The sequence below is a fragment of the Gasterosteus aculeatus genome, chromosome 4 (genome assembly GCF_964276395.1).
Source record: "Gasterosteus aculeatus chromosome 4, fGasAcu3.hap1.1, whole genome shotgun sequence".
NCBI classification, from domain to species: Eukaryota; Metazoa; Chordata; class Actinopteri; order Perciformes; family Gasterosteidae; genus Gasterosteus; species Gasterosteus aculeatus.
The window spans coordinates 4,284,658-4,312,623 of NC_135691.1; the positions used below are offsets into that span (position 1 = coordinate 4,284,658).

Consider the following 27,966-nt stretch of genomic DNA (forward strand, 5'->3'; position numbering starts at 1 on the left):
ACTTCGGGCGATAGACAGGGTACATCCTGGATTGGTCGCCAGCCAATCGCAGGGCTACACAGAGACATACAACCATTCACACTCACATTCACACATCTACGGGCAATTTAAAGTCCCCCATTAACCTGATCCCCAGAGCATGTGTGATGGTCTAGCTAAATTAGACTTGCCTAGTTCCCATGTGTTTTTATGTTTCATATGTGCAACCTGCTGCTAGTGAAGGTTGCTCTTTCTGTTGCTAGGTCAGTTGGAATTTTAGGCCGGTCAAAAAATAGGGGCAGTACATGGTCGGTCTCATCTCATCACGTTCTTGTTTTATTATGTGTTTTGGTTTTGTTTGGCTGATGGGATGTGGAGGTGCACTCTGCATTTGCATTTCTGCACAACATCCCGGTAATCACCAAGAGAACAAGCCCCATTTAGATATGGAGAGAAGACGAAATCTCTGAAGTCAAGTGCATCACTATCAGTGTTCGTCACACAAAGAGGTAAGCGAAATATTTGCATCCTCATCTTATGCAAATGAAATATACAATACTATGATCAGATGTTAGTCCGTTCATGTTTTAACACCTGTGGTGTTCATTGTAATGTTTTGGGGGATACAAAACAGGTGACCGTGTGCACGGAGTACAGGAGGTGCGCTGGTGTTACGGCCCTGTGTTCCACAGCAGGGCCTTGTATGTGTGTATGTGCATTTTTTTGTTAAGGTTGCTTGTGTGTGTGTGTGCATCTCCCTTCTCTCAAATTGACAGGAGTTACCAGCCCCCGCCCCCCCCCTGATTGGCTGAGGACCTCAGGATCGTTAGTGGCTGCACCTGGTTGGAGCTCAAAAGGCCACAGTCTTCAGGCCCCTGGGGGGCCACATGGGTGATACTGTATGGTCAGACATTTGTTTTGCATTTGGGGTGGATTAACTGTTCTGTCGGTGTTTCAGTTTTTGATATCTGTTTTCATTATTATTACATCCGTTTTGTTTGCTAACAACCGTGTTCTTCTTTTCCCTTTTTGTCCCAGGGGGAAGGGAGCCGTTGTGGCTAGACTAGAGGCCCATGGGCATACATCACCCACAGTGAGTCTCTGTCTAGGAACACTAGCTAGACCTGGGCAGACCACCACCTGTATTTTTGGTTAGCGTGCCAAAGCTACGGCACTATATATAGGAACTAGCCTGTGTATTTTTGTTTGTTTCATTGCTTTGGTTCTGCCCAGCCCTTCTCCCTGCAATCCGTGTGATTAGAATAAATAAAGTAATCTATACACGGTAAAACTCTTGTGTCCTACTTGCACCACGACCCCCACATGCCCCTTGTAGTGATGCACTTGGGTCTTGAGCAGCGGCGTGTCAACGGTCCCCTCCCTTCTAGGGAGCTGGTGCGTAACAGCTGGGAAGTGTACTTGAGAAAGACACCCAACCCCTAACTGCTCCCACCGTGTGGGATGGGTTATACATGTAAACCATACCTTAAAAATGTAAACCATCTAATGCAATGCAAATGCGTCAACTTTAATGACATCTAATGTAAATGCAAGTCGCTTTGGATAAAAGTGTCAGCTTGAATGACCTGTGAATAAACTTTCTTCAACCACATCATACAAGGTTTCTTCTTGGAATGGATTTCCATTTGATTGAATGGCTTTCTTTTAGCACGAAGAAGTTAAGTTCGGCCAACTCAATTCTATTGAGTTAAGTTAATGTGAATTAATAGGTTAAATGTATTTAATTTGAACTCGATTAAATAAAGTTCAATTAAGTTCAACTAACTTTTTTATGTTGCAAACAGTTGTTTTGCAGCTTTTTTGTTAAATATTGTAAGTATAACATGCAGCTCATTGTCGGTGATAGTGACGGGGGTTGAACGCTTTAGAGGTGTTGTGTTTATTCTTATCAATCGCCCTGATGTCAGAGCAGCTGACAGTATGGATCTCCAAAGACGCTCCCCTCGGCCCAGGGATGATTTATGGTCGTCTTTAAGTTCCACGGCGAGGTTCATCGATGGCATAAATGCTGATCTGGTGCTTACTCTGCTGTCCAGAGGTGCGGTGGACTCAAGTTTTTGAAATGTGTGTGCTAAGTTTGGTAATGTTTTAGCACTTTGAGAGCCTTAAAGGAGACATTAGCTACCTGTTACCAGTAGGCGGCGCTATGACTGTGATTGAGATGTATTCAGGCTCATCAAACATGTGACGTTTAGAAAAGATCGGACCATGTGGATTCGAGTTACATCATTTTATTCGTTCGTGGAAGGATTGATAATCGCAGAGCCGCCACGTCAAGATTATAACAAGGTACCAATATTAAAACCATTGAATATGAAGATAATCGTAGTTAATCTCAGGGCACGTATGTTAAAGTACTTCACATTTAAACTGTCAAAAAAACGGCATTGAACACAAAATGGCTGACTTCCTGTTTAAGGCTCAGTATACTCTGATGGAGGGTTTCAAAATGAAAGCCTTTCGAAATCTCCTCAGCGAGCAAACTTCAAGTCACATGAATACGCCAATTTCCTTTCATGCATAATTACAAAATAGTTCCCCACAGGTAGAACAGACCACTTCAAGGAGGGAGAGAAATAAGACCCTTATTTCCACTGATGTCTGCACACGCACCTCTCTGTGCACAGCCGCCGTAGCGTTCGCACAGTAGCTCCGTCGTCCAATACCTCCAGGAATACAAGAGCATTTTTTACCACAAAAACGGTCAAAGTTCTTCAAACACCCGGCGATTCCGTTACCTGGATACTTGGGCCCAGGACATTAGTACAGCGCTACCTGTTCACCACATCACACCTACAGAAAACACGAGGAGATGTAGGGAGACAAAAACGTAAGATAGTATATATCAAAGAAAAAATATACAACGATCCAAAAAGACATCCAAAACAAAAAAGAGAAATGCGTGTTTCAAAAGGCGATTTAAAAGAGAACACAGAGTCTCTCTCGAGTAAAAACATCACCAGTGAAAAACCTCTCCAATCATTTTCAATGGGGCTCTGTGTGTGTTGTGCAGGCATCAGCTGGGCCCCACAAAGTGTTGCTGACATGACCGATTGGACGGGGGGGAGAAGGGGAGGGGGGAGAGAAGGGGGGGGGGGGGGCTGCAAGTGTTGTTCTTGCGAAAAGAGCACTGGTTGATAACACAACCAGACCCAGTTTGGGTTTCTGAGAGATGTTGAACTCGTTCCCTGTGGGAAATGAAAGGTGGGGACGAAGTGGAGCTGGGGGGCCGAAGAGCCGCCCGACGCCAAAAGTCCATCTGAGAGGAGTCTCTATCCAATTGATATGTTCAGGCCCCTTTTCTCAACATCTCATATTCATTCTTTACCCTTCCCTCAAACCAGAACGATTACTGAGAGGGGGGGCCGCTAATGGGCATTGTGATTGAAAATCCATTTAACAAGTTGGGCTACGGGATGAAAAGCCTTTGTGTGGAGGGAGGAACAATGAGGCCCGACAGTCTGTCTGGGGATGTGCAGGAGTGCCTTTTAGATCGCACGTGAAGCTCCGGGAGGATTGTTTATTAAGAGCAATGAAACCGCGTCTGAAAGGATATTCAGATGTTTGTCCATCGGGTATCCGGTTGGTTCCCACGTCACCCTTTCATATGTCATTTAAAATTAAAACGCATGCAGAGAACGGGGAGATGTCATCGAAATATGGACAAAAACACAGTCAACACAAAAAGAGCAATGAGCTTCAAAGTCAAACATGGAAAACAAAAGGTCAAACAGAGCCGGACTAAGTTTTAAACCGGGGCCTGCTGGACAGGTGCGGAATCACACGCGAACGGATCAGACAGCAGAGGTAAAGCTTCACGGATTCTCACGTTGGCGGATCAAATACAACGAGCGACGGTACACATTTAGGTTTTTAAATCCCTGACGTGGGAAGTTCTGAGGTGCTTCCAGCTGTGGCGCGGCGTCTGTTCCCATGACGACAGTCAGAAGGCTGTCCTCTGTAACCGCGTTACGCTCTCGCCAGGAAAGATTTTCACTTGCTAATTGAATCGACTGGATGTGCCTTCGTTTCTCCGTCTGTGTCTCAACATCTTCTCTCTTCATCTCGCTCTTTAATCAGGTTACCGTCTCTCCTCTTCTTAATCTGGAGTAAAAAGTAATTGATGTTTAGGGTTTTTATCCTGAAACCTGGCCAATTAAATACATTTAAAACAAATTGCATCCTGAAAAACAAACAATATTTTTTGTGAATGATTTAATTGCGATACATTAGAATGAAGGTAAATAAAGCTTGTGTGGATCAATCAGGACTACGTGTTCATCATTATTATTATTATTTATTATGGTCAGTCTGGGTGTAGGTGAATGTGTTTATGTAGATGTTTATTAGTGTGTGTGTTAGTTAGTGGGAACGTAGTCTGCTACGCTCCCTGAGCTCGGCTCTCGGACTCATTTCTTATTCATTCATTAACAGAGAAACCAAGAAAAACAGGAAGTTCAGTCAAATGCCGAGCTGCAGGAAACCTTATCTCCCCTAACTTGAATTGCTTCTTTCATTTGATTCAATCAATTATTGAAGAGTACGGGAGGACCCGTATAAACACAGTTTCCTTCCTCCTCTGGATGGAAACAATGGAAACAAATCCCTGAGGATTCTTCAGCATATTTTCTCCACCTGAAGGAAACCGTTATAGGAAACGGAATTACATTTTCATTGTAGTCGCATTCTGTAGGTCCTTTACATTTCTTCCACTCGACTGCTACAATGGATCCTCATGATAGCATTAGTTGTCACTGTGTACTGCTGAGCTTCCAGGAACAAACAGATCCGTGTGTCGTTTGCAGCCGTACACACACGCTAAACATTCACTCCTTTCGCAGGTAATGCTGCTTTTTACCGTTTAACTAAACAATTAATGTCAAGATAAAGAAGAAAAATCCATGTCAATACTATCGACATCAATCAAGTCCTCAGCATGTGACACGCTACTTCTCAGTAGGTCCACAGGGAGCAGATCAAAATAAAGAAGTCATAAAAATGGTTATTTGACATGTGATTTTTGATTAGTAAAAAAGGTGGTGCTGAGACGGTGTAAATGTCTCCACACAGGAGAGAGAGAGAGAGAGGATTAACCCGGGTTCCTCTGAGTGAAGAGAGCGATTTAACAAGGTTTTTATCTTCCCGCCGAAACCGAGTGGGTCTCTGCTACCGGAGACACAAAGACAGTCAACACCGGGATTATCACCATGTCTTTAATCTTTAATCAGCCTTCATCAGAACTGTCACATAGCAACAGAAAAAAGTCAAACACATTTCAACTCCCTGAAAGAGAAGCTTTTTTAATGTTCTTTTCATACATGAAAATACCCATTTTGTTCCGTCAAAATAAATACTGAAGAGTTTTATAAAAGTTTTTTTTTTAATTTTTACTCCTTTTTGGACCATTTGCAGGAGTTTTTTTTCTTTATATACACATTCATGTTATAAGCTCCAAAACATAAATGAATAAATAAAAAAACGATGGAGGGCAGAGAAGGAATGACACAGACTTTAGCACTTATGACTAACCGTCCAAATCCTGAAAATAAGGGTCCAAACTAGTCCTGGATCCTGTGCATGCAGTTGGCGGTACTCCTTGAATGTTTTATGAAGTAGGATCTAAACAGCGGCTGCATCCCAAAAAGACGGGTGACATGTTGTACAAACATAACACGTCTTTCCCATTTTGCAAATAAAAGAGGCAAAGCGGCCGCAATGAGAACTTCAGGGTGCAAACTCACCTGCGTGGTCACATGAAGTTTACCATTTGAAAAAAGTTGCGCTTGTGCGAAAAAAAAAATGAAAACCACAACATTGACGATTATTCCGGACAAACCCCTGATTCATTCGCAGGAACATTGAACCATCGACTACAGGAAAAGTTTCTCAAAAACAAAACAAAAGGTTATTCCGGAGATGAATTGGAAAGAGGATATTTAGGAGGCAGAAGGCTTTTAAAAGGCTACAGATTCTGCTTAAGTAAAGAGGAAAAAGCATTTGTCTCCTTTGAATTGAAAGCAGTCCCCCCCCCCCCCCCCCCTGTCCTAAAGGACCTTCAGTTGATCTGCATCAGTGGCTCTGGGCCACAACACACAACACTTCTCAGATGTCTCATAACTCGGGCGATAAGATCGATCTTCACTTTTTTAAATCTGGTGATATGTTTAAAATTTTTATTTTTTTGCCTCACTAAATTTGTGATAGTGGGCGAGCTTGATTTTTCAAATTATTAGACGGTTGGGTAGCCGCTCCCCCCCCAGACACACACACACACACACACCTCCACATGACAATGCACATACACACACCGCCTGGCATTCGTGCACAGATGTCATGGAAACTGCGGCTGTGGAAGTGGGCGGCCATCGAACAGCAAAGTGGGGAAGAAGCCACAAAGTCTCCTTTTGTACTTCTGGAAAAACAACAAACAGACGTTTGTTTGAAAAGAAAATTGTGGGTTTAAAGAAGCTGAAAACATGAAGGTTTGCTTTAAAAAAAGGCTGAATATGCAACCTCCAAGGACTGAACATCTCTGTGGAGTTTCATTTTGTTTGTATTCTGCAGAAAGACGTGATGCTCAGGAAGGACAGAGTGAAGGACGCAAGGAAACGACTCCATCGGTAAGCTTGATCAAAAGACTCGGAAGGTCGAGCAAATTAAATCCGGGGAACGGTTTTCAACGGTGAGTAATTTATGATCTTAAGATACTTTTAGATACAAATTGTAAGTAAGAGGGAAACGAGAAATGACCATCTCATACTTTTTAATCTACATGTTTTCACTGTAAATATTTAGTATCTAAATATATCAGACTACCTTTACTAAATTGATAAACCATAAAAAAGTGCTTGTGCTTCATTTGTGGAGGTCACAGATCGAGCGCCGTGAACAACAAAATTATTTTACGAGTCCATCACACAGCAGGAAGAAGCTTTCCACTTTCTTTCTGTTCTTTGTTGCTTTTGCCTGTTGACATTCCAGCATGTGGAAGGAACGATGCATTTTCAATTAGCAGTCGAATTGACTTCACAATGTTCGATGAATTACAGCGTGTGAAGAAACAGGCTCCATGTCTTCACCATCTTTCTCCGACTCTTTAGGAAACAAGCTCTGGATCTCAGAGGGGGGGGGGGGGGGGGGGGGGGGATCGGCAACTAAACCGAAAATCGCTGGCGATGTCGGGTTATTACGTTTATTGGGAAAACGACGCCGCCTGAAGCCTGCAGGAGGTGAACGACCCTCCGGGGGCAGAATGCGTGTCCCTCAAACCGCCTGTGAAGAAGACTGCAGCGTCTCTCTGTCTCGTGTGTGTCTGGAGTACTTGAAGCCTCAGACTGGATATTTTCGGAGAGATGTGACTTGCTCAACCGGGTCAACGGGCTCTTCTCTGCAGGGGTTTGTAATTAGCTCGTCCGCCCAACGTTTCCAGTCGAGAGCTTTTTGGGCTCGTCTGTAGGTGCCAGTGGATCAGTGATCAGTGCTCAACAGTGTTTGTGTCTGATTAACTGATCTGAGAGTTTGTTCCTATCGAGCTCCTGTAGGAGGGCTCCCCTCCGTTGCTGCGCCTGCTGTCACTGTTTGTAGTTCGTAGCTGCCGTCTGTGTGATGACTGTGTGATGAAGAGGGAACCAGCTCTGCTTTAGAGCCGGGATCGTTTGAGGAACCTGCAGGAGGACGCCAGAACCAATTAATGCAGACAGAAGACCACAAAGGGACTGGCTTATGATAAAATGACCAAACATTTTCCAGCATGTTGTCTGTTCCATCGGTGGATAAGGAGAATTTCAACAAATGCAAACAAGGGTTTCTAAAAAAAAAAAAAAAGCTTCCTTAGCTTTGTTTCTGGAGTTTGTAATCTTAAATTGACAGTATTCTGAGATGCGTAGTTGTCACTGAATAGAATACATTTGCGCATTTGTGCGTAAAAACCCTAAAAAGTTTTAAACATCAGTTTAAAAATGCTTTTGTTTAACTGATCTCTTAGGCTCTACCGATTGGAGAGACGCCATAAGCAGACAGAAGTGTGTGATCACATCCAGCACGTGAAGTTGTGTTTGTGCACCTTTTGTTCCGCTTGTGTCCTCCTGCTGTTTTGCGTTTAATGGCGCTCGACCATCAGACAAATGCAACTGAGTTTCATAAGAAAATAGAAGAAAGGACACGGATGGGGGGGGGCAAAGCTCGGGATGATGGGAAAAGGGCGTCTTCGTACATGCAAACGTCACATGATGACACACGCAGACACACACTCAACCTGCTCACACAAAGAACTTTAACATGTGATCACACAGGCTCGTCAGCAGCGCGCCTCACTGTCCTCACAGCGTGAATCCCTCAGCAGCGGCTTGCAGGAGTCGGGATTCTCTAACTTTTTCCCTCACGGAGCCTCGAGGAGCCCGGAGTGCGAAATAGCTGCCTCGATAATAATGCACTTTGACAGTTTGGGTTAAGGGATTTAACGCAGCCTTGCAAACACACTTTCCCTTTCAGCTTAGCGAGGATTTATTAAAGCTGCAAAAACAACTTCGACCTGGGAGACGTAAAGGTTCTTTGATTCGGTGACAAGTCTAAAGAAAGAAAAAAGTGCGACATTCAGCAAAATGCATATGATTCTAACCGCTTCCCCCGAATATCACTGGTTTGAAAAGTTTTTCCCCCACTTTGTTCTGACTTTGTACTAGGAAACAACAGGGAGCGTGACATAAGAACCACCGACAGCTCCGCATGTCACGCCATATCAAACAGCTTTGGCAACGTCAATCCCGCCATTCAATAATCACGTCTCGTGCGGCCTGCGGGTCTGTGCGGGGCGGCAGGCGGGCGCCATCGGAAAGACAGAGAAGTGGTTTGGTTCCAGTCCCTTGGGCTCCTCCCCCTCCCTCCCACCTCTGGGGACCACAGGTTTGGACTGAATTTTGAAAAAGTCACATTCCACGCCTGGATCCCCCCGCCCACCTCCACCCTCCAAGTCCCACAGGTGGTCTGTTGTTCTTGGGGGATCCGCTGCGTCGGGGGGCGTGTGGTTTGGGATGAGCGGGCGGGCGACGCCGGGAGAGCCGAGGTGATCGGAGATGTTGACCGAGGTCACAAGCAGGACTCGTGGGACTCTCCGACGGCGGGCAGAGACTTCTTCTTCTGCTCCGAGTGGTTCCCGTTCTGAAGGACAGAATACCTGAGAACAAAAAAATAGAATTTAGAAAATGGAGATTAAAGATTTAAGAGTAGAAAAGACAATAACAGGAGAGATGTCAGTATGTGCACTAATTTATTAGAATAGATTAAAAAATGGAAAAATAAAAATAAAAACTATTAATGCCAAAGTTGTTGACTTTCTTCTTAAACTGAAATAAGCTTTTCTTATTACAAATAAACAATTAGATTACCTATTGGATTATCTAATGATTGAATTGTGACAAAGAGGAAAACGTGGTCTTCAGTTAGATGTTGAAGCGAAAACGTTCATGATTCATATCTACTTTGTTTGTGCGAAGCGATTCTAATATGACAGAAAGCTCAACGGAGCAACGTGACACAGAGATGTTTATCCGACATGTTGGTCTGTGTGTGGTGGATACTGCATGTGCACTGAATGATCAGCCACATCATGTGCAGACATGTCTGTGTTTATGAACACGCGTGCGCGTGCGCGCCCCACAGAGGCCTCACCGCCGGCTAAAACCATTACGAGCTGTTTACACAAACACCCCGACCGAACACACTTCCTGCTGCCAAACTGCCCGTGAAATCCACCTTCCAGACGGCCTCCGACATTTAGGGATTCTCAGAAGGAAACGGGCCACAGCGGAAACACCAAATTGCTGCCACATTGCGGCGCTGAACCCTCGGCCGCGGCGTGTGACGTGGAGGCCGCTCAGGCTCGTCGGTGGCAGGCGTGTAAAATTATAAATACATATTACAAATAGTCAATATGTGTCTATTTGTGTTTTTGAAACGTGGAATATACCCAGTATTATTTGTAAATTAAGATTTCTGTGCAAAATATTGGCTTTTTCCTACACTCCTGACCTCGCAGTCACACAACGAACGCGAAAGGGAAGCCAACGCTTCCGTAGAGATGCTACACGGGGATGTTTAGCTAGCTAGTTAGCTACGCGCTAACGGCGTATATGGGCTTGATTGTGTTTGGAAGTGGAGGCAGCAATAAACTCCGTTAGCATCGCTACTCAGCTGCAACGTTTCCTCCGTACTCAAAGTATTATTAAGAACATGAGATGATGATGAAAGTATAATAAACCAGAAGTTTAAAACTCTATTTCTCCTCCATGTTAAAAACTGAACGAGAGGATGAAACCTCAACATGTGAAACTAAACGTGTACAGAAACATCCAAAATAAAGCCAGCCTGTCGGGTGATTTTCATACTTTGCTGAAATGAGGTTTTTCCGCAGGACATGTGGCCTCATCCACTCGGTGTTTACTCGTGGTCCTGTTTGTACACAGCTGAGCCAACAGGGCAACTGGCAGAGCCGGAGACAGGACGGAGATCTGTTTAATGAGGCCAGCGGGGAGGAGGCACAGACGGCCCGGATCGCCAGCAGACTAAACATTCATGCATATTCCGGCCAGCAATATGGCAAACACATCATCTGTGTGAAGTCCCCTCGAGCGAGGCGGCGACCCTGACGTCCGAGGGAAGCGTGGGAAATGGGCGCCTGATGAAGGTCAATACGGTGTAAACTGCTCCAAAATAACAGAGCGTGAATGTAGTTGGCAAAGTACAAACACCAAAGCTGAATAATAACATTTCGCATTTGCTTGTTTTTTCGCCGTCTTCGGTTTCGTTTTCCTGGAAACTGGATGCAGGATTCCTTACGAATGCAGCTTTAAAACACGTGAATTGGACCCGAACAGAAACGCACCAAAACCACCCGGTTAGGATGAAGCTCAACACACGAGAAGGTTGCCCTAGTTTCTGTGGAATTAATGAGGCATAAATGAATAAAGTTAGTGATTTCATCATTAGCGTTAGCGGTCTCAGGCTTCAGTGTTTGACCTCCCAGCGCTCAGCATGAGGACTTCCCAGTTCTCTGACTGGATTACCAGGATTAACCGGAGAACTGACCTCCTCAGAAGAACTGATACCGGGAAGAGCTCGGCCTCGCTGAATGATGATGGTTTGTAAAAAGTCAGTTAAAAAACACAATTCCCTCGCAGGAGATTTACGAAAGGGTTCATTTACAGTTGAATACTTTAATAAGCTTGCAAACAATACAACTTTTGTCCCGGAACAACAACCGGAATGTGAAATATTTGTCACCCATCCTCTCCAGAAGAGTCCCGGTCCCTCACCCTCTCTTCCGTCCCTCTCATCACACACTCGGCCTCCCCCTCCCTCTCCACTCCTTCTGATGGTCCCACTCAGTCGCTCCGTCTGAAGTTCTATAATTGATCATCACGATCAGGAGGCCATTTCCCTCCTCTTCCCTTCTTTTCTTGAGCTCCGTGTTCGGCTCGGTTTTTGAAACCCGGTCACCAATCTGCCACAACAAGCGAGCCACTCGAGGCAAACACTCGCTGTGATGCTGATGTGAGGGGGAGGTCGGGACAGGAAGTGGAGGAAGAAGACTTTGAATAGGAAAAGAGATTTCACGGCAACACAGAAAGTTTGGTTCCAGCTCAACAACGAGGCGGGAGGAGCACGACCTTCCAGGACTAAAAAGTTTGCAGTTTGTTTCCAACCTCCAGCTCCAACCCAAAAGTGCAAAAGTAAGCGAAAGCATCCCGAAACAAATTAGGTGTGTGTCATCGCCTCAATTACAGTGAGAGGGAGTTCCTGCCGGTGGGTAATTTGGGGCGAGGACGGGCGAGCGGGCCCGACAGAGGAGAGGCAGAGATCATTCAGGACGACGAGGGAGATTTAATGTTTGCGATCTTGTGGCCCCCGCGAGTTCTTGGCCGTGTTCCGAGTCACGACGTCCTTCTGCACGAAGCAGCTCCAGAATAAGATACAAATTAAAACTCTCAAAAGATGTCCAAGCATCAACGTTAAGGCAGTGGGGGAGAGCTGCGGCGAAGAGGATTATTTCAGGCACATGAAACGATGAATGGCGGCGGCCCCACCTTCCCTCCGTGAGGACCCAACGACCAGCCTCCCCCAATGAGCCGCGTGGGGTTAGAGCTCCTCCCTCGCTGCAGACAAACAGCCTCCTTCCCTTTTCCGCCACAGCGAATCTCAAGCTTAGTTTTCAGAGAGGGGGGGGCGGTTAAGAGTGTCCGTCACAACCCTGCAGCGAGGCCTCTTGCCGCTTCGCACCGGGCCGCCTCCCCCAAAGACGAAGGCTTCCATTCAGCCGCCTACTGGGGGGTATTTTCCTTCATTTTCTTCCTCCCCGATAAGAGTTTTTTGGACCCATGAGGCCAATCGGAGCAGTTCTGACAGCGCAAAAAACTTAATTCGAAACGGACCTGGCACTGATAGCACAGGCGCTGCACAGTCAACGTCATTTCGTTTTAAAACACAAGGACAGGTGTCACTCTGTTCAACATGTCCCACTTCTGTTTTCATCCACTAGATCAGAGGCCTATTAGCCCTTTTCATGTCAGGCAGCATGTTGCGGTCTTGGAGGTGGGGCCTTCGCCTCTCGGCAGCGGGTCAGCCCGCCTGAAGAGGGTTTTTTAATCTTTTCTGTTGGAAGTAGCCACTCAGATGGAGGCGGACGGAGCTCACAGCACTGAGAGCACTGAGCCTGAGCCCTGAGCATTAGAAGAGGCTTCGGCCTGGACACGGGCACTCAGGCGTGAGCGTGAAGGAGGCCGGCGGCCTCTGGGGAAGTCAACAGAAACACACACGCGCGTGCGTGATTGAGGGTTTGTGCGCGTGTGTGTGTGTACTTCAAGCAACACACCCTGCACTGCTGGCTCTCAGTGGATCAGAGGTTTGATTATTTCTGGATGACTGACGCCAGCGACACGCCATTCCACAGCAAATTGCTTACATGTCTGGAATAAGGAGATATTGCTACTGTGTGTGTGTGTGTGTGACAGCAAGTGCACATCGTGTCATGTTGCGTATTCTAAGAACTCAAGTAGGTTTCTGTGTCAGACTATGAAAGTAGTGAGTCCATTAAGCTTCTCAGGTAAATAAACAGATGTTTTATTGATACTAGACATACTTAGAACATAGAGCCCCATCAGACACAAGTACCGAGTCTAATGGTCCACTTACTTTATTTAGCAATCACATAAACTGTAGCCGATCTAACAAAGAGGATTATGTCAAACCAAAAGGTGCGAAAAAGGTTTTAACCCCAAAATAGTGAAAAAATAATAGAATAAATAAAAATCTTCCAAATTCTAAACCCAGAATTGAAATGAACTAAATTTGAATTCAAACATCAGTCAAGTTAGAAACCATTGTTTGTCGTCTCTATTTGTGGTGCCACGTCAGTCGGACAAATGAGATCCTCCGACATCGAGTAAAGATGTTTTTTTTTGTTTTTCACATCGACTCTCTGCCTGCAACACTGTGCGCGAGAAGACTGCACAGAGCTTCGCACAGAAGAGCAATCGTCAGCCCAAAGAACTAACGGGGTCAAGGGTCAAGCAAATCAATGAGCTGCTGTTTGTGCACAAAGCCAAGATAATTTGTGTCTGCAGTTGCCATTAATGTGCTGTTAATTTTAAAGTGGTGGAAAGTAATATTATAATGTATAGTATTTAGCGAAACATATTTTGTACTTTTATATTTGAAGAATGCGATATTGTACATTTTACTCCACAAGGTACTTTCTTGTTATTTTTCTTTAATGTTGAAGTTTCAAACACACCCTCTTACAGTTACTGTAGTATTATTAAGCATCTGACTCACCTGCTCCTCAAGCACACAGAAGATACACAAGAGCAGACAAAACTTGGGCCCAATTCTAAAAACATGGCTCCTCAGCACCAACAGTCAGAACCTTCACAAGCTGCCTTCAAAAGTACTCAACTCAATCCACAATTAGCAGCACATCTCAACATAGCGACGGCTAACAGCGCTAACAGTGTTTACCTGAGTGAGCCACTCTCGCGTGCACCAACATGGACTAAATGCACGCTCGCGTGCACCAACATGGACTAAATGCACGCTCGCGTGCACCAACATGGACGAAATGCACGCTCACATGCACCAACATGGACTAAATGCACGCTCGCGTGCACCAATATGGACTAAATGCACGCTCACGTGCACCAACATGGACTAAATGCACGCTCACGTGCACCAACATGGACTAAATGCACGCTCACGTGCACCAACATGGACTGAATGAATAAATGTCAGAAGTGACTCAGTTGGTTTGATGCTCGTATGATTACCTAATGACTCACCACGGGTCATGTGACAGCTTAAGTCAATGCTGACTTTTAACTTCACATGCAATGTAAAGTCTACACTGCGTACTAGCTTGTTTTAATCGTAAAGATAAATGCTATGATTCCTATCAAGTTGCGAGTTGAAATGGCAGGACTGAAAATCTCCACTGTACAATCTGCTTCACAGACAAGCCACCATTTATATTCGTGTAAACACTAGTGTTTGCCGTGGTGCTCTGGGGACTAAAGCCCATGTTTACTGGGGACAAAAACCCGCCATCAGCTCCGCTGTCGAACCCCACAGAGCCACGAGGAGAGGCCGACCAAATCCTCTACAGATGGCCGCCGGTTCGCCTCGGCTTTGCTTGCCAGGAGTGGATCCCTAACGAGTGGACATGCACACAGAACTGTCAGAAAAACAACTTCTGCTCAGCGGAAAGAACCCTGCACGTAACCAGGACGAGCACCAATCGAAAGAGGTACACAACGCAGCACTAATAAGGCCACTCATCCTTTAAATCAACAAAATGTGACCTCAGAGCCCTTATATTTAGCTAATAAATATTTAGTTAAACCCTAATCCTGAAAATGAGCTCAACCCTTTTGTAATCATAGGAGGTCACTGTCATAGGAGCAGAGGCTCATAATTGATAAACTGCTCTTATGGACGAGAGCAGTTGAGCTGAAGCGGGTTTGTTTTCCAGCGAGTGAACGCAGGGACATCTGTCTCCACTTGGACACACGCTGTCCCTCCGCCTCTGTCCCCACAGTCTAAGCGGGACCAGTTTAATCTGACCCCCGATGTCCGCCTGTCCCTCCGTCTGTTTCCAGCTGCAGGGAACGAAGTGCTCACAGCCGCCAGACAGACGGATACGAGTCAGTTTGGGTTCATATGAATAAGGAGGATTAACGATGATTAACAACGTCACCAGCGATATTACTTATTTTAACAACGCTCGTTATTAACGGAAATAACATTGCACACGACGTTGGCTGATGACCTTTAATACTATTTAAATACCACAATTAACACCACACAATTCTTGTTTTCACCATTATCGGTATTTATAATGAGCAGATTAACTTTCTGATAAACACCAACGCTTATCCTGCCGTACCTTTACAGGAGAAAACTCAATTTAAGGTCCTCGCTTTGGGTCTGAGTCACGCGTCATAATGAGCTTAAGGAATTTGCTCAGTTGTCATGGAGATGATCTCCAAACGAACAGCAACAAGTGGGTGCATCTCCTTGACAACAGAACAAACTGTCTGAGGAGGAGCCTGTGAACGGGAGAGAAGCTCGTGAGCTGAGATTGTGAAGTCAAACCATGTGTCTGAGGGGCTTTTGGCTTTTCTAAATATCCTTCACTTGGAGTGTGTATATGGGGCGGCACGGTGGTGTGGTGGTCAGCACTGTCGCCTGTCGCCACACTAGCAAGAAGGTCCTGGGTTCGATTCCACCCAGTGGCCTTGCTGTGTGGAGTCTGCATGTTCTCCCCGTGTCTGCGTGGGTTCTCTCCGGGTTCTCCGGCTTCCTCCCACAGTCCAAAGACACGCTCTGGGGATCAGGTTGATCGGGGACTCTAAATTCCCCGTAGGTGTGTGAATGGTTGTATGCATCTGTGTAGCCTTGCGATTGGCCGGCAACCAATCCAGGGTGTACCCCCGTCCCTCGCCCCAAGTTGGCTGGGATAGACTCCAGCCCCCCTGTGATCCTCCGCGACCCTGTGTGCAGGATAAGCGGTTTAAAGACGATATATATCCTCAATATCCTCAATTATGGTTCAGCCCAGGTCTCTGTGTGAGACGCGGTGGCAGCCAGGAGGAGGGAGATGGAACATCTTCTACCTGAGGGAGGATTACCCTTCTGCAGCGCAGACTCCCAAGAGACCAAGCGGAACTATCTTCACCCGAAGCTCAGACAGAAAACGGATCTTCCCTCTCTCCTCTTCTCCTCCTCAGAATCATGCAGCTGAGCAGCATTCAGGGAACCTTCACAGTATCTCCGCGTCCACTGCTTAAAATCCAATGTCCGAGTGGAACCCACAGTGGCAACAGCGGTATCCACGGCAACACGCACAGCTCTAAAGCACACGTTTTATCCGTCGTTATGGCATCTTTAAACAGGTTTTCTGAAGAAGAACAGAACAACTGAGAACTTAAACATGTCTTTACAATCAAATTAAGTTCTATTGAAAAGATAAACAAAGGGGCAAACAACGATTGTTTTTCTTTTTGAAGGAACCGTTAATTGAAGGACTGTTGGATGGAGAAAAATCTGATGATAATTACGTGTTCCTACATTTCTCGCTGTGATGAACTGTATTCCTTTGTTGATTGTTTGAAGAAAACAAGCTTTTAATTCCGGCCAGCTGTTTTAGGGGTTATCCATGAATAATTTCTATAATAATTTAATTAATTATTAATTTCTATAATAATAGAAACTTTGCATCGATGTATTTGTTTAGGATTTTGCTCTACCTTCATCCCTTTTGAATGGATGTCCCACTGTAAGACCCCTAAATGCTTGTTAAATGCAGATTGTCTTTTCAGAATAACACACACACACACACACACACACACACACACACACACGCAGCAGCTGTGAGCCACATATGGATTGTTTATGCTGAATTCATATGGTGTGTGTTTGCAGATGTCAGCCAGATGCATCCGTATTGTTTATCGCCGTCTTTCATCCCGGCAGAGTTGAGAGACGAGCGTGTGTTTGTCTTCGAGAAGGACGGACGGAGGAACAAAGTCACGGAGGCAACAACCCACACCGATTCGATTAGGAAGTGAAAATCCGTCCTGACCAGTTTGATGTGGCCTCTGATTGAGAACAGCTCTCTCGCCGCCGACTGCAAATCAGTCTTCCTGGAATCGGAGCGACGGAGACACCGATGGCGGCCGACGGAGCAGTTGAACCTGCAGAAGATGGGCTTTTTGTTCGACATCAAACCGCCGTCTGGTGTTATTAAGACGTGACCTCAGCAGGCCACTAAACGAGCAAAGTCAACATGCGTAAAAAACACACAAGAACGTTCAGAAGAAAGGCTCCTGCTGTAAACTGGACAGTATCGTGTCCCAAACGGGAAATCTATCACGCACAAAGAAATAGAACCTCGGCGTGGTTTTGCTCTTTGACATTTAACTGTCGATGAACTCAGGGTGGAGGACTCTGATAACATTTCACATTTCTGGCACAAAGACACGTGAAGCGCTCAGCACTTTCCTGTGAAGGCGAAGAGAAGGAGAGGACCAACGCTCGCTTTGTCTTTCCTTCAAACATGCTGCGTGATGTTTCATTCATCCACAACAGCTACTAAGGCGTCACTGTCACATCCACGAACCGGGGAATCTCCTTCTGATCGGGCTGTTTGTCTGCGTGTCCTTCTCACACCTCCAAAACTCTCTCATCCACTTCACGATTGCCGGTTGTGTCAAACTCGCTGCAATTTGGACACGCAGCGCATTCAGAAGGTTCTTTGAATAAACACATAGCAGCAGTGGGGAAGCGGAGCTTCTGCTGCTGGATGCTGGGTTCAGAATTCAAGGTGGTTTCAGGCAGGTGGCTCAGAATGGCATGAAGTTATCGTTATGTTCTTATTCAGCGTTACCACCAGCAGAACGCCGAGAGAAGACGTCCTCCACGGGGGGCGGCTGGTCTGTTGAGTGCACACGGCAGTACCATTTAAAGAGCTATGACCACTTCACACTTATAGCTCTGAAAATGGCGCTGCCGTCCACACCGATTGCAGGAGGCGGAGTCTTTGGCGCGTCGCTCGCGGGGAACATACGTGCAGAGAGGCGGAGAAGTCAACACACATTTTGGGCATTTGTGTTCTGCAAGTCAGCAGAAAGTCTGCGGGATGAAAGAAAACTGGGTGTTCTCAGTGAAATTTTAAGAAACTTCCTGCTTCCTGTTGATCCTGACAAATACCCAGCAACTCTTTCTCCACTTCCTACACTCATTTTCAGTTTTATCAACTACTTACTAATTAATAATAAAGAAATGACGCATTTTGAACATGCATTCTCTTTCTTTTTCCTTAAAAAAAAGCCTCCTTTTTTGCCAGCGTGTTTTAGAAGGAGGACAAACGAAGTAGTGGCAGCGCTGCTTTTCAAATCAAAAGAGGCTCACAAATGTTCTCACGCAACGTTGTCTGACAACAAGCCCTCGTGTCTTCTTGCTTTCCATTCAGCATTTGTCCCTGTGGGAAAACGAATGGACACACGCGCACTTCAGACGGATCGGCCGTCAGATCCGCGTGGTGGAAAATAAAAGCCTCTCCGCCGGCAGACTCATCTCCACCTCTCTTCTGCCGCGTGTCGCAGCGACTCACAAACAGTCAAGGAAAAACATTATTCATGTCGGCCCGCATTCAGCGGCGCTTTGTGAGAGGCAGAGCCTTCGGACGGGACTTTTGAATCTACGGAGTACGAGTTGATTCGGGATAAAGGAAGCGAGAAGTAGAGAAGCAGAGGAGTCTTTTTCACGGCTCGAGGGAAGGACGACCACGCAGGGCTCCTCATAGCAGTGATTCCCAAACCTTTCCCTTTAATGACACAGGAACATTGAAGGCCCCAAATCCCAAAGAGTTCATACACACAGACACACACACACACACACACACACACACACACACACACACACACACTTCATCCATGCTATCAAGCCAAGCATCATCCCCTTCTCTGAGAAATGAAATCATGTCTTTTGTTCATTCAGCACCGCATATTTACGCACAAGGAAATTCTAAATAAGCAACCGGCTAACAGCTTAAAACATCTCAACTTAAAGTGTGTGTTTTCCTGTGTGTGTGTGTGTGTGTGTGCGTGTGAGAGAGAGAGGCGGCAGACTCACTTGACAGAGCCTTGAGACGCCCTACACACACTGCAGCTAGACAGGCACTGGCCTGGTGTTGCAGAACCAGAGCAGCAGCTTGGAGGCAGAGGAGCAGCCGCTGGAGAGACAGGAGGTTGGGGAGGAAGAGGAAGAGAAGGTAGAGGAGGAGAAGGAAGGGGACGAAGATGTGGCGGTGGGGGAGGGCGAGCAAATTAAAAGAGAGAAGGAGGAGGAACAAAAAAGGAAGAATGCCGCAAGAGTAAGATAAAGATGGGCGGAGTAAATAAGAAGGGAGGGACAACAGGAACAACAAGGGGTGAGGTAATGAAAATGGGGAGAGAAAAAGTAAGAAGAAAAATAACCAATTGAGAATGTAAATAGAGAAAATAAAAGTTTCAATAACAAGTGGAATTGATAATGAAGGCAATTAATGAAGGGATGAAACGGAGGAGAAAGGTTCAGTTCAGTGAATGAAATGATGAGAAAGAAAGGAATAAAATGACGAAAGATGATAACAAAAAATTGTTAGAAAACAAATTGATGGAGCAAGAAGTGGGAGGAGCCAAGAGACAGGGAGAGAGAGAGAGAGAGAGAGAGAGAGAGAGAGAGAGAGAGAAAGGGAAAAACAAGGTTAGTTTACACCCGGACGACCCTCAGCCATCAGGAAAGACAACCGTGTGTGTGTGCGTGTAAATGGTGTGCGTGTAAATGCCGTGTCATTGTGATGATTACACGCAGACTTTCAACACACGCAGCGCTGTAACCCCGACCAGCAACCTGCTGCACAGAAAAGTAAAACACCTTGGAGCTGCGTTCTGCTGCTCATCAATGGAGGAAACATCAACACCGTCAATCAGCTGTTTGTCACCTTTAATTGATCTACGATTTATCAGTGGCTCTTAGCTTAAAATGTATTTCCACATGGAGCATGTACATACTCTTAAATAGCTCATAAAGTATAAAACAAATAAATGCGCTGCTTTGTCAATTCCTCCACATACAATCGTAAAATAAAAGACTGACAAAGAATAATAACAGAATCTCCTCAGTGCATGAGGATCGATTGAAGAGTAGATTGGATTATCTTGTGTTACAAAAGGGGCTTTGAGGCTCCGGGGGTCCTGGACGTCCACACACATTTCAACGTCCAGCGTCTCCCCATCGTGGATTAAATGTCCATCACCACAGAGACGTGGAATCCTCCTCCGGTGAAAAACATTTACAAAAATCGCATCCAGAAATCCTGAGCCGAGCCGGAGGTTTGGACAAACCGACTCATCCATCAGAGGCCGTAGCCGGCGGCGCGGCGGCGTGACATCTAAAGAGCTTTGTCAAAGGGGGCCGAGGATCGGTCCTGTGGACGAGTAACAATTTACTTCCCGGGTCACGGCCGAAGCGCCATAAAAGCAGACACGCGAGACGGCGTGCGTCTGCGGCGGTAGCAAACACGGCCGAGGCCGAGACGCTAAAGAAATCCCCCCTGCAGCTTGTTAGAGGACAGAAAGCGAGAGAGGCTGAGAAATGAAAGAAAACCGCGACAGAGGAAATAAACAGGCTGTCAGAAGAGAACCGACCCGACGTCTCATCTGACAAGGTGTCTATAACCGTCTCCTACTGCGGGTCCATTGTCAATGTCTTTCACAAGTGAACAAGCAGGTCTTCCTTCAGCACAAGAAAATGGCTTCTCCTACCACAGCTATGCCGATGACACCCAACTAATTCTCTCCTTCCCTCACTCGGACACCCAGGTGGCGTCACGGATCTCTGCCTGTGTGACTGACATCTCTCAGTGGATGTCCGCCCACCATCTGAAAATCAACCCTGACAAGACTGAACTACTTTTGTATCCTTATGGTTGAAATGCATCGTAAGTCGCTTTGGACAAAAGCGTCAGCTATGTGACATATAATGTGATTCCCGAGGTAATCTTTTTTTATTTACCATTCAGTGATTTTTTTCGGCGGACCCACTTCAATCCGCCTCATCAGATTGTGACTTCCAGCCAAAGCAAACATGCTGCTTTACTCATAACTCGGCGTCTGGAGGCTGTAAGGCATTCTGGTCTATTTCCTGCTCCCGTGAGAGTGACAGATTAATATCAGAGCCTCTTCGATGATGGATTTATCCTTGGATATTTGATGAAACGGCAGCAGCAGAAACAGAGGCCCGGTTGTTTGATTGTGAGGTAAAGGAACACCTATTTAACAGGCAGTGGAGGAGGGGCCAAACCATTTGGGGGAGGGGCTCAGGCGTGAAACCGAACACGGCTCTGAAACATTAAGTTGGAATGCGTGCGGTCACGTGACACGGAGCTGTCCGTGGTGCTGAAGCCGCTCTCTTTTCTTTCTTCTCCCCTGAGTCCCGCCCTTCCGTCGGCTACTTTTTACGCGATGGAATTGTATTGTTTGCTTGAACTTGCTTGATGCTTTTGGGAGAGAATCGGATGGATTAAATCATTTTGATTCTCAGCAAGTAATCGGTTTTTTTAGGGCCCCCGTCTTGGCATCTACTTACACACCCACAAGTGTTCTAGTCATATCGTTCACTACCCTTCAGCTTTTCACCCTCCACATTTGTCTTTCGAAACCATTTCCTCCTCAGTGGTAAATAAATCACGTTTTTGTTTAGGAAACTTTTTGGGGCTTTGATTGAAGGAGCTGCATCTTCTCCCCCCTCGTAATGACATGAAAGGATAAAATGAACCACAGCTAATTTTCATGTGGTTGATGAGACGCTCAAAGTGCCAAAATTGATTTCCATCTGAGAAGACAATTAGGTTTTAATTGAAGCACAGAGCTCATCAGTCAGAGAGGCAGAGCGTGTTTTCACAAAGCCAGCGAAGGCGTCGCTCACAGGAACCGGAGCCCTTTGTGCTAAAAAGACAGAAAGAAAAGGATGTAATGACGCTAAAACAGACACAAAGCTGGACCCTCCGGAGGTGGAACTTCACCGCGGGAGGCCGTCGGGCCGCGTGGGGCAGCAGTGTGTCGCCCATGATGGAAGAGTACAATCAAGTCGAAGGCTTCGGAGACACTCCGACCCGAGTTAAGACGACCATAGTTCACCGGGAGACGCAGAGGTCCAGAATAAATATTATGATAAATAAAGAGTCTCCGGCAAACTGTGGTTTCTTTTTTACCGCATACTTTGTCTTCTCCGTCTCCATCTCTCTTCACCTTTCCCTTCGTTCCCTTCCTCTCCCACTCACATCTTTTTTATTTAGAGTCTTCCTATCAATCACCTCCTCTTCTCACCCGTTTTATATTCTTTCCTTTCTCACTGTCCTTATGTGTCCTCGCCTCTTACCCTTTCTTCCTCTCCTTTGTCTCTTCTTTTCCTTCTCCCTCTAATATCATTTTCCTCTTCCTCTACCTTCCCTCCTGTCCTTCTTCCATTTCTTTACCTCCTTCTTTCCTTCCCTCATGTTTTCCTCTTCTCTGTCAATAAAGAATTGCTTCTTGATCCCAGTTTGTTCGCTCGGCCTTCAGATATACGACTCCAATGGGACTGTACAACACTCCTGCTGGTGTGAGTGTGTGTGTGTGTGTGTGTGTGTGTGTGTGATGGAGTGCTTTAATATACCTTGGGGGATAAAGGTATTATGTGTTGTACTCTAGGCCCCGTACATCATATCCGTCTTGTATTTCATCCTCACAACTCTTCACACCGACTTTAAGTTTTACAGAAACTGTCTCACATAAGGAGGCTCGTCGGAGGGCCCTTCACCTCCAACCACGCATGTTTCATGTTCCGCTACATGCGAAAGGTTGCGGTTAGGTTTGCTTGCACTCATGAAAGTTGACCGTAACAAATAACTCTGAATAAGTTGTTGTTGCTTATCAAGAAAGTGTCATGAATCAAAGTCACCACCTTGTCATTTAACCTTCTCAATGCTTTGAGACCTTTTATCAACCCCTAAAAAGTTTTGAATTTGGGACAGAAAGAGGACATTTGGCGATCCCTCTGTAAAACAAGCTCAAGTAGCATGAGCGCGTTGCAGCGTATTCTGCTACGTTGCATCATTAGTAACTTTAAACGCTCAGACTCTCCCACGCGCTCTGTTTACGCTGTAACACGCTGTATCTCCCGACTGTGCGGCCGCGCATGTTCATCCGTGAACACGAATCAAAGAGATAAACTTCTGCAAAACTTGCATAACTTATCCAAGCTGTATTTCTAAAATACACCTTTAAAAAGAAAACGCTGTGATGTGGGCTCCACTGTGAGTGGTCGTCGTGTGAATCACGGGCGGCGGATGAGTAATTTGTTGTCCCTGAGCGGAGCCGAGCGACGGCCTCCTTCTTTCTCCGAAAGTCTTTCAACGGTGAGATGAAAACATTCTTTAATAAGTGAGCAGCAGCTTCTCTTTCACGCTGCCCACTGCTGCCTACGGACTCGTCCGCGGGTGGTCCGGACAATTCACGGCGCCATTAAACATTAAAGGTGGCGCGGGAGAGCACGGGAGGAGAAACACTCCTTTTTTACGTCTCTGGCTTCAAGACCACAGAAGAAGAGAAGGAAAGCTGCTGCAGTATTTATTGGCATGCAACAAAGATTTTATTATTATTATTGTCATCATTCAGTCAGTTTTATTTTCCATCCTGCATTCAACGCATTTTATTCAATCTTCTTCAATCTTATCATTTGGGTTTCATTTTATATCTTCATTTCCCTATTTTTATGCTCGTATAAAATTTCCCCGATAGCTATAGAAAGGTACAATACAAACAATTTTTAATTACTTGTAGAAGTATTAGCACATTGCGTTAACAAACATAAAATATTAGATTTCAGCCTGATATAATAATAAAAATCAATGTACAGATGAGTAATGAATTATAGATGATATTATATTGTATTATATCACCGTAGAAAAATCCATAGGGACAAAACGCTGTTCAGTATTTTTATTCTCTCATCTAAAAAGCTCTATAATTACACTCATTGCTTCTTTTTTCAGACTGAGTCAATCACGCTCTCAGTCGTACAAAGAAGTGCAACAATAGGCCTCGTCAGCCCACATCTGTGGGCAGGCAGTGAGTCATGGCCGATGATTAGCCGGGAGACGGAGGCCCGCGAGGGTCACGCGAGAACAAACTCCAATCTGTGCAGACCGGGCGAGTGACGGAGCGCCGCCGTGTTTCTTTCGTCCGCTTGCCGCCGCGCAGCCCGACCCCCGCGGGGGCGGATCGTCTCTCTTTTAGAAGAAGCAGGCGGAGGAATATTATCCGCCGTGGATGGAAACGGGTGGACTCGGGCACGCGTTTGACCCCCCCCCCCCCCCCCCTCAGCTCGGGTCCCGGCTCTCAGCCAAAGGCGGCCCTGGCATTTTGAACGCCATTACCCGAGCCGGCGCCGAGCCCCTTTCACTCGTGCTGAATGGCCTCGCCGCGACGGGGCCCAGCGGCAAAGGTCACGTCGAACAGGGGTCGTGCACATGCGACTCCCCAGTGGGACGCACGGCTGCCTGTTAAAGACCCGAAAAAGGGAGTGAAATTGTGAAACCCCCGCCTGTGTCTGAGTGAGAGACGCCCCCACCCGCGCTCACTTCCTGTGCGTGGCGTTCCTCTACGTGGGAGGTGGACGGATGGAGTATCAGAGTTGCGTCGTTATACGGCTGAGTATCCTGATATGTCCATGGGCCTGATGGGTTTTTAATAACAACACCATCAAAAGCACTTAACGTTCCAGTGAGCTGGTTTAAAGGCATCAATTAACCATGACTGTGATAGTGGATGTAATCTCATGCTGCAGCAGCTCCAGAATTAAGCGACACGGCAGTTTAATGTCACAATGAGACAATCAGGATGTCCTCTTTTTTTTTTTATCCAAGACGGATTAAAACGCTTCACCCACATTACAAATAAGCTCTACATCATTAGCATTTGTACTCTCATTGGGAGAGACAATGTGCATGAATTGATTTATTATTAATTGTTTTTACAAGATACACTGGATAAATTACACCGACAGGATTTGTCCATTAAAGAACACTGATGAGTAAATCATTTCCAGGCATGAGGGCCGAGTGAGAGATTCCATCTGCAAATCCCGATCATCGGGTGACACAATGATCCGGTTATCTGAAAAGCTGGAGCAATTTTCTGTGATTATGAAAATGATGAAAATGAAAAACACATTGGCTCAATAATCGCCGGCGAGTATTTTTCATTTTCATTCTGATTATTTTCCAGATAAGAGACTATAATGTGACCTCAATCTTTTTCTAGTTGTAATCCATTTCTTTTTAGGTGTGTAACCTTAAAAGGTTTTCTTTCTTGCCTCCCCGACATCATCGACGGTTTCGAGACGTAGGTCACATTCGTTAAGAGAAAGAGAAAAGAGAGAAAATATGTTTTACACAAATATACACAAAACAGTAGCGTGGAATATGTAACTGTATCGTGGCTCAGGATCTCCTGGTAGAGAACAGGCCGATGAGCACCAGAGAACCATCGAACCAGCCGATCCGTGTCTGCATCGACCACTTCGCTTTCTTCACGTCCTCAGGCGTCTTAATCTGTCTTCTGATCTTAATTAAGAACAAACCAACTGGAAAAGAGAATTACAGACCTTCACCTCTTTTCAGAAGAAAGGGGTTACGCTGCTTTTACGTAAACCACAAGGACACACTGACGCAAATATTCTAACTTTTCTCTGGCTTTACATGAGAAGTGGCATCCAACAGTCTCATTGCTCTTTATTTGGGGACCATCAGGCATCTTTATCGGGCCTTTATCCAATCAGTGAATTCTAATGGCGCCCGCTATCTCCTGGACAATCACAGCCCATCAAGGAAACCTCTTAAAACACGCTCACTGTGTGATTGCATCGTCACGGTTTACAGATTCATGTATTCTGTTTCTTGCTTGAAAGGGTTGTTTTGAAGTAAAGTTGACTAAAGTATTCTGTTTTTAAACCGAAATATAAAATAAAAGAAGGGAATTAAATGGAACCCGCACTGTTCCGATTGACTCCACAGACGTGGATGCAGAAGACAAAATGTGCCGCGTGTCCTTCGGCTGAGCAGATTAAGGGAGAAGTTGGGAGAAGTTATCCAGCAACATGGTTCCTGTCCATCCGTTCAGGGCCGACGCCTCTGTTCATGTTATCGAGGACCTTTATCGACCTCAACCAACTGTAACCGCAGTGGCACAGAGCGGTGTGCGAGTACCGATCGGCTTTTTATTGATTAACAGTCCCATCAGTCTCCTGTGAGTGATCAGTTTCTCTGTTCCACTGGCGAGCTTTCTCCCCGAAGCCAGAGACGTGAAGGACAAAGGGACGCAGAGGAGACCCAGACCTCTCCCGTCACATGCAGATGTTACATACTTTCATCCGGCTGCCTGGCGTCTAGGAAACAAGTTTGCGTGTGTCAGAACAGTCAAAAATCTCAATATGTTTAATTTAACAGCTTCCCTGGGAGACTAAAGCAGACTGCGGTTCCCGAGGAGAGGTCCCTCCTTGAGGTGCGGGAATAGCCGGATCTTCGCGGTCCGTCCCAGTCGCTCGTTTAGTCACACGGAACCAGCTCGCAGACCTTCATTCCTACGAGCTGAACTTTAAGCTACTTTGACACATGGAAGGTGCTGGAAATCCCTTCTTCTTTGTTTACTTTGTCCACGTCGGTCAGCGGAGCTTACCGCCAAATTGCCTCGCCGCCGTCGGCGCCTTGGCGTGCAGCCTTTTGGTTGCTTAGTAACAGTCGATGAACAGGAGCCTGGGAACAGGACGACACGTCCACATGTTTCTAGACGCCACATATGAACGTCTCCCGAAGGACGTCTTCCAGAATGAAGCCCCCCCCAAACCACTGATGTCTGGGCCGGATGAGACGCCAGCGCAATACGAGGTATAATGAGTGAGGAAATGTGGAATAACTCCTTTGTAATATGAAATTAAAAGGCTCGTATTTTCAGGAGATGTGTTAACGTTCAGAAGAGGAACGCCGTCCCCCCACAAATCGTGTGTAGAGACTGACGCTCCAGTCCTGCAGGCTACATTCTGAATGCACACACTTTTTATTTCTTCTCAAAACTGTGGAAACTCTGAAGCTGATGTCTGGATGGTGAAGAAAGGCCTCAGTTTGAATTGATAACGGTTTGAAGTGATTAAAAGTATGAGTCACAGCGACAGGCAAACATGCCACACCGTGACCAGTACAGTACATAGATAAGCATAAGGTGGTTATCGATGCCACCAGTTAGACTCCAACTGGTGGCATCTATAACCATAGCTGTTCACAAATGACCTGCATATGACTTTATTAATTGCATTTTCTCGCAGGACTTCCCTCCTATTTCTACACGTACCACAGTGTGGTTTGTATTTTATTCATCATTGGATCTAATCTCATCTTGGTAACAACACGTGCAACCGAGGGAATGTTGCTACCACCTTGGTAAAACACCGCCGACAGAGGCCTGGTATTAGATCACATCTGCTTTGGGTTAAATCTACTTGGTAATTTGCAGGAGAATTAAGGATTAAGTTCAGATAATATCACAAATCCCCAGTGGTCTCCTGGTATTACCATGAATATATATAATACATGTAATTTAGCTAGTGTATAGATGACTTCCATATGAAGCGGCTCACATTAATTGCTTCCTTTCAAACCGTAGTAACAACTCTCCGGAGGACGTCCATGAATGTCAGACATTGATTGAAAATATTGCACTTGCTTTGGTCAGGGCCACCATGTTGTAATAAACGCACTTATTGATTTAATACAACGAGCGCCAACACCATTTAAGATGAATATCGCACATTTGCTGTCTCAATATTACAACAGCTACTTCAACA

General features: G+C 45.8%; 1 protein-coding gene across 5 annotated transcripts in view; it reads right to left on the bottom strand.

Moving 5' to 3' along the window:
* Nucleotides 1–5,199: 5,199 nt before the first annotated feature.
* Nucleotides 5,200–27,966, bottom strand: part of htr4 (5-hydroxytryptamine receptor 4) — an 88,053-nt gene continuing 65,286 nt past the window's right edge. For 4 of the 5 annotated variants that reach the window (XM_040174731.2, XM_040174728.2, XM_040174732.2 and 1 more), the window contains one exon: nt 5,200–9,172. In XM_040174731.2, the coding sequence (XP_040030665.1) occupies nt 9,085–9,172 (88 nt within the window). In that variant the 3' untranslated portion in view covers nt 5,200–9,084. Of the gene's footprint in view, nt 9,173–19,179; nt 19,280–27,966 lie in introns of all 5 variants that reach the window. The other variant, XM_040174730.2, reaches the window with a different exon arrangement.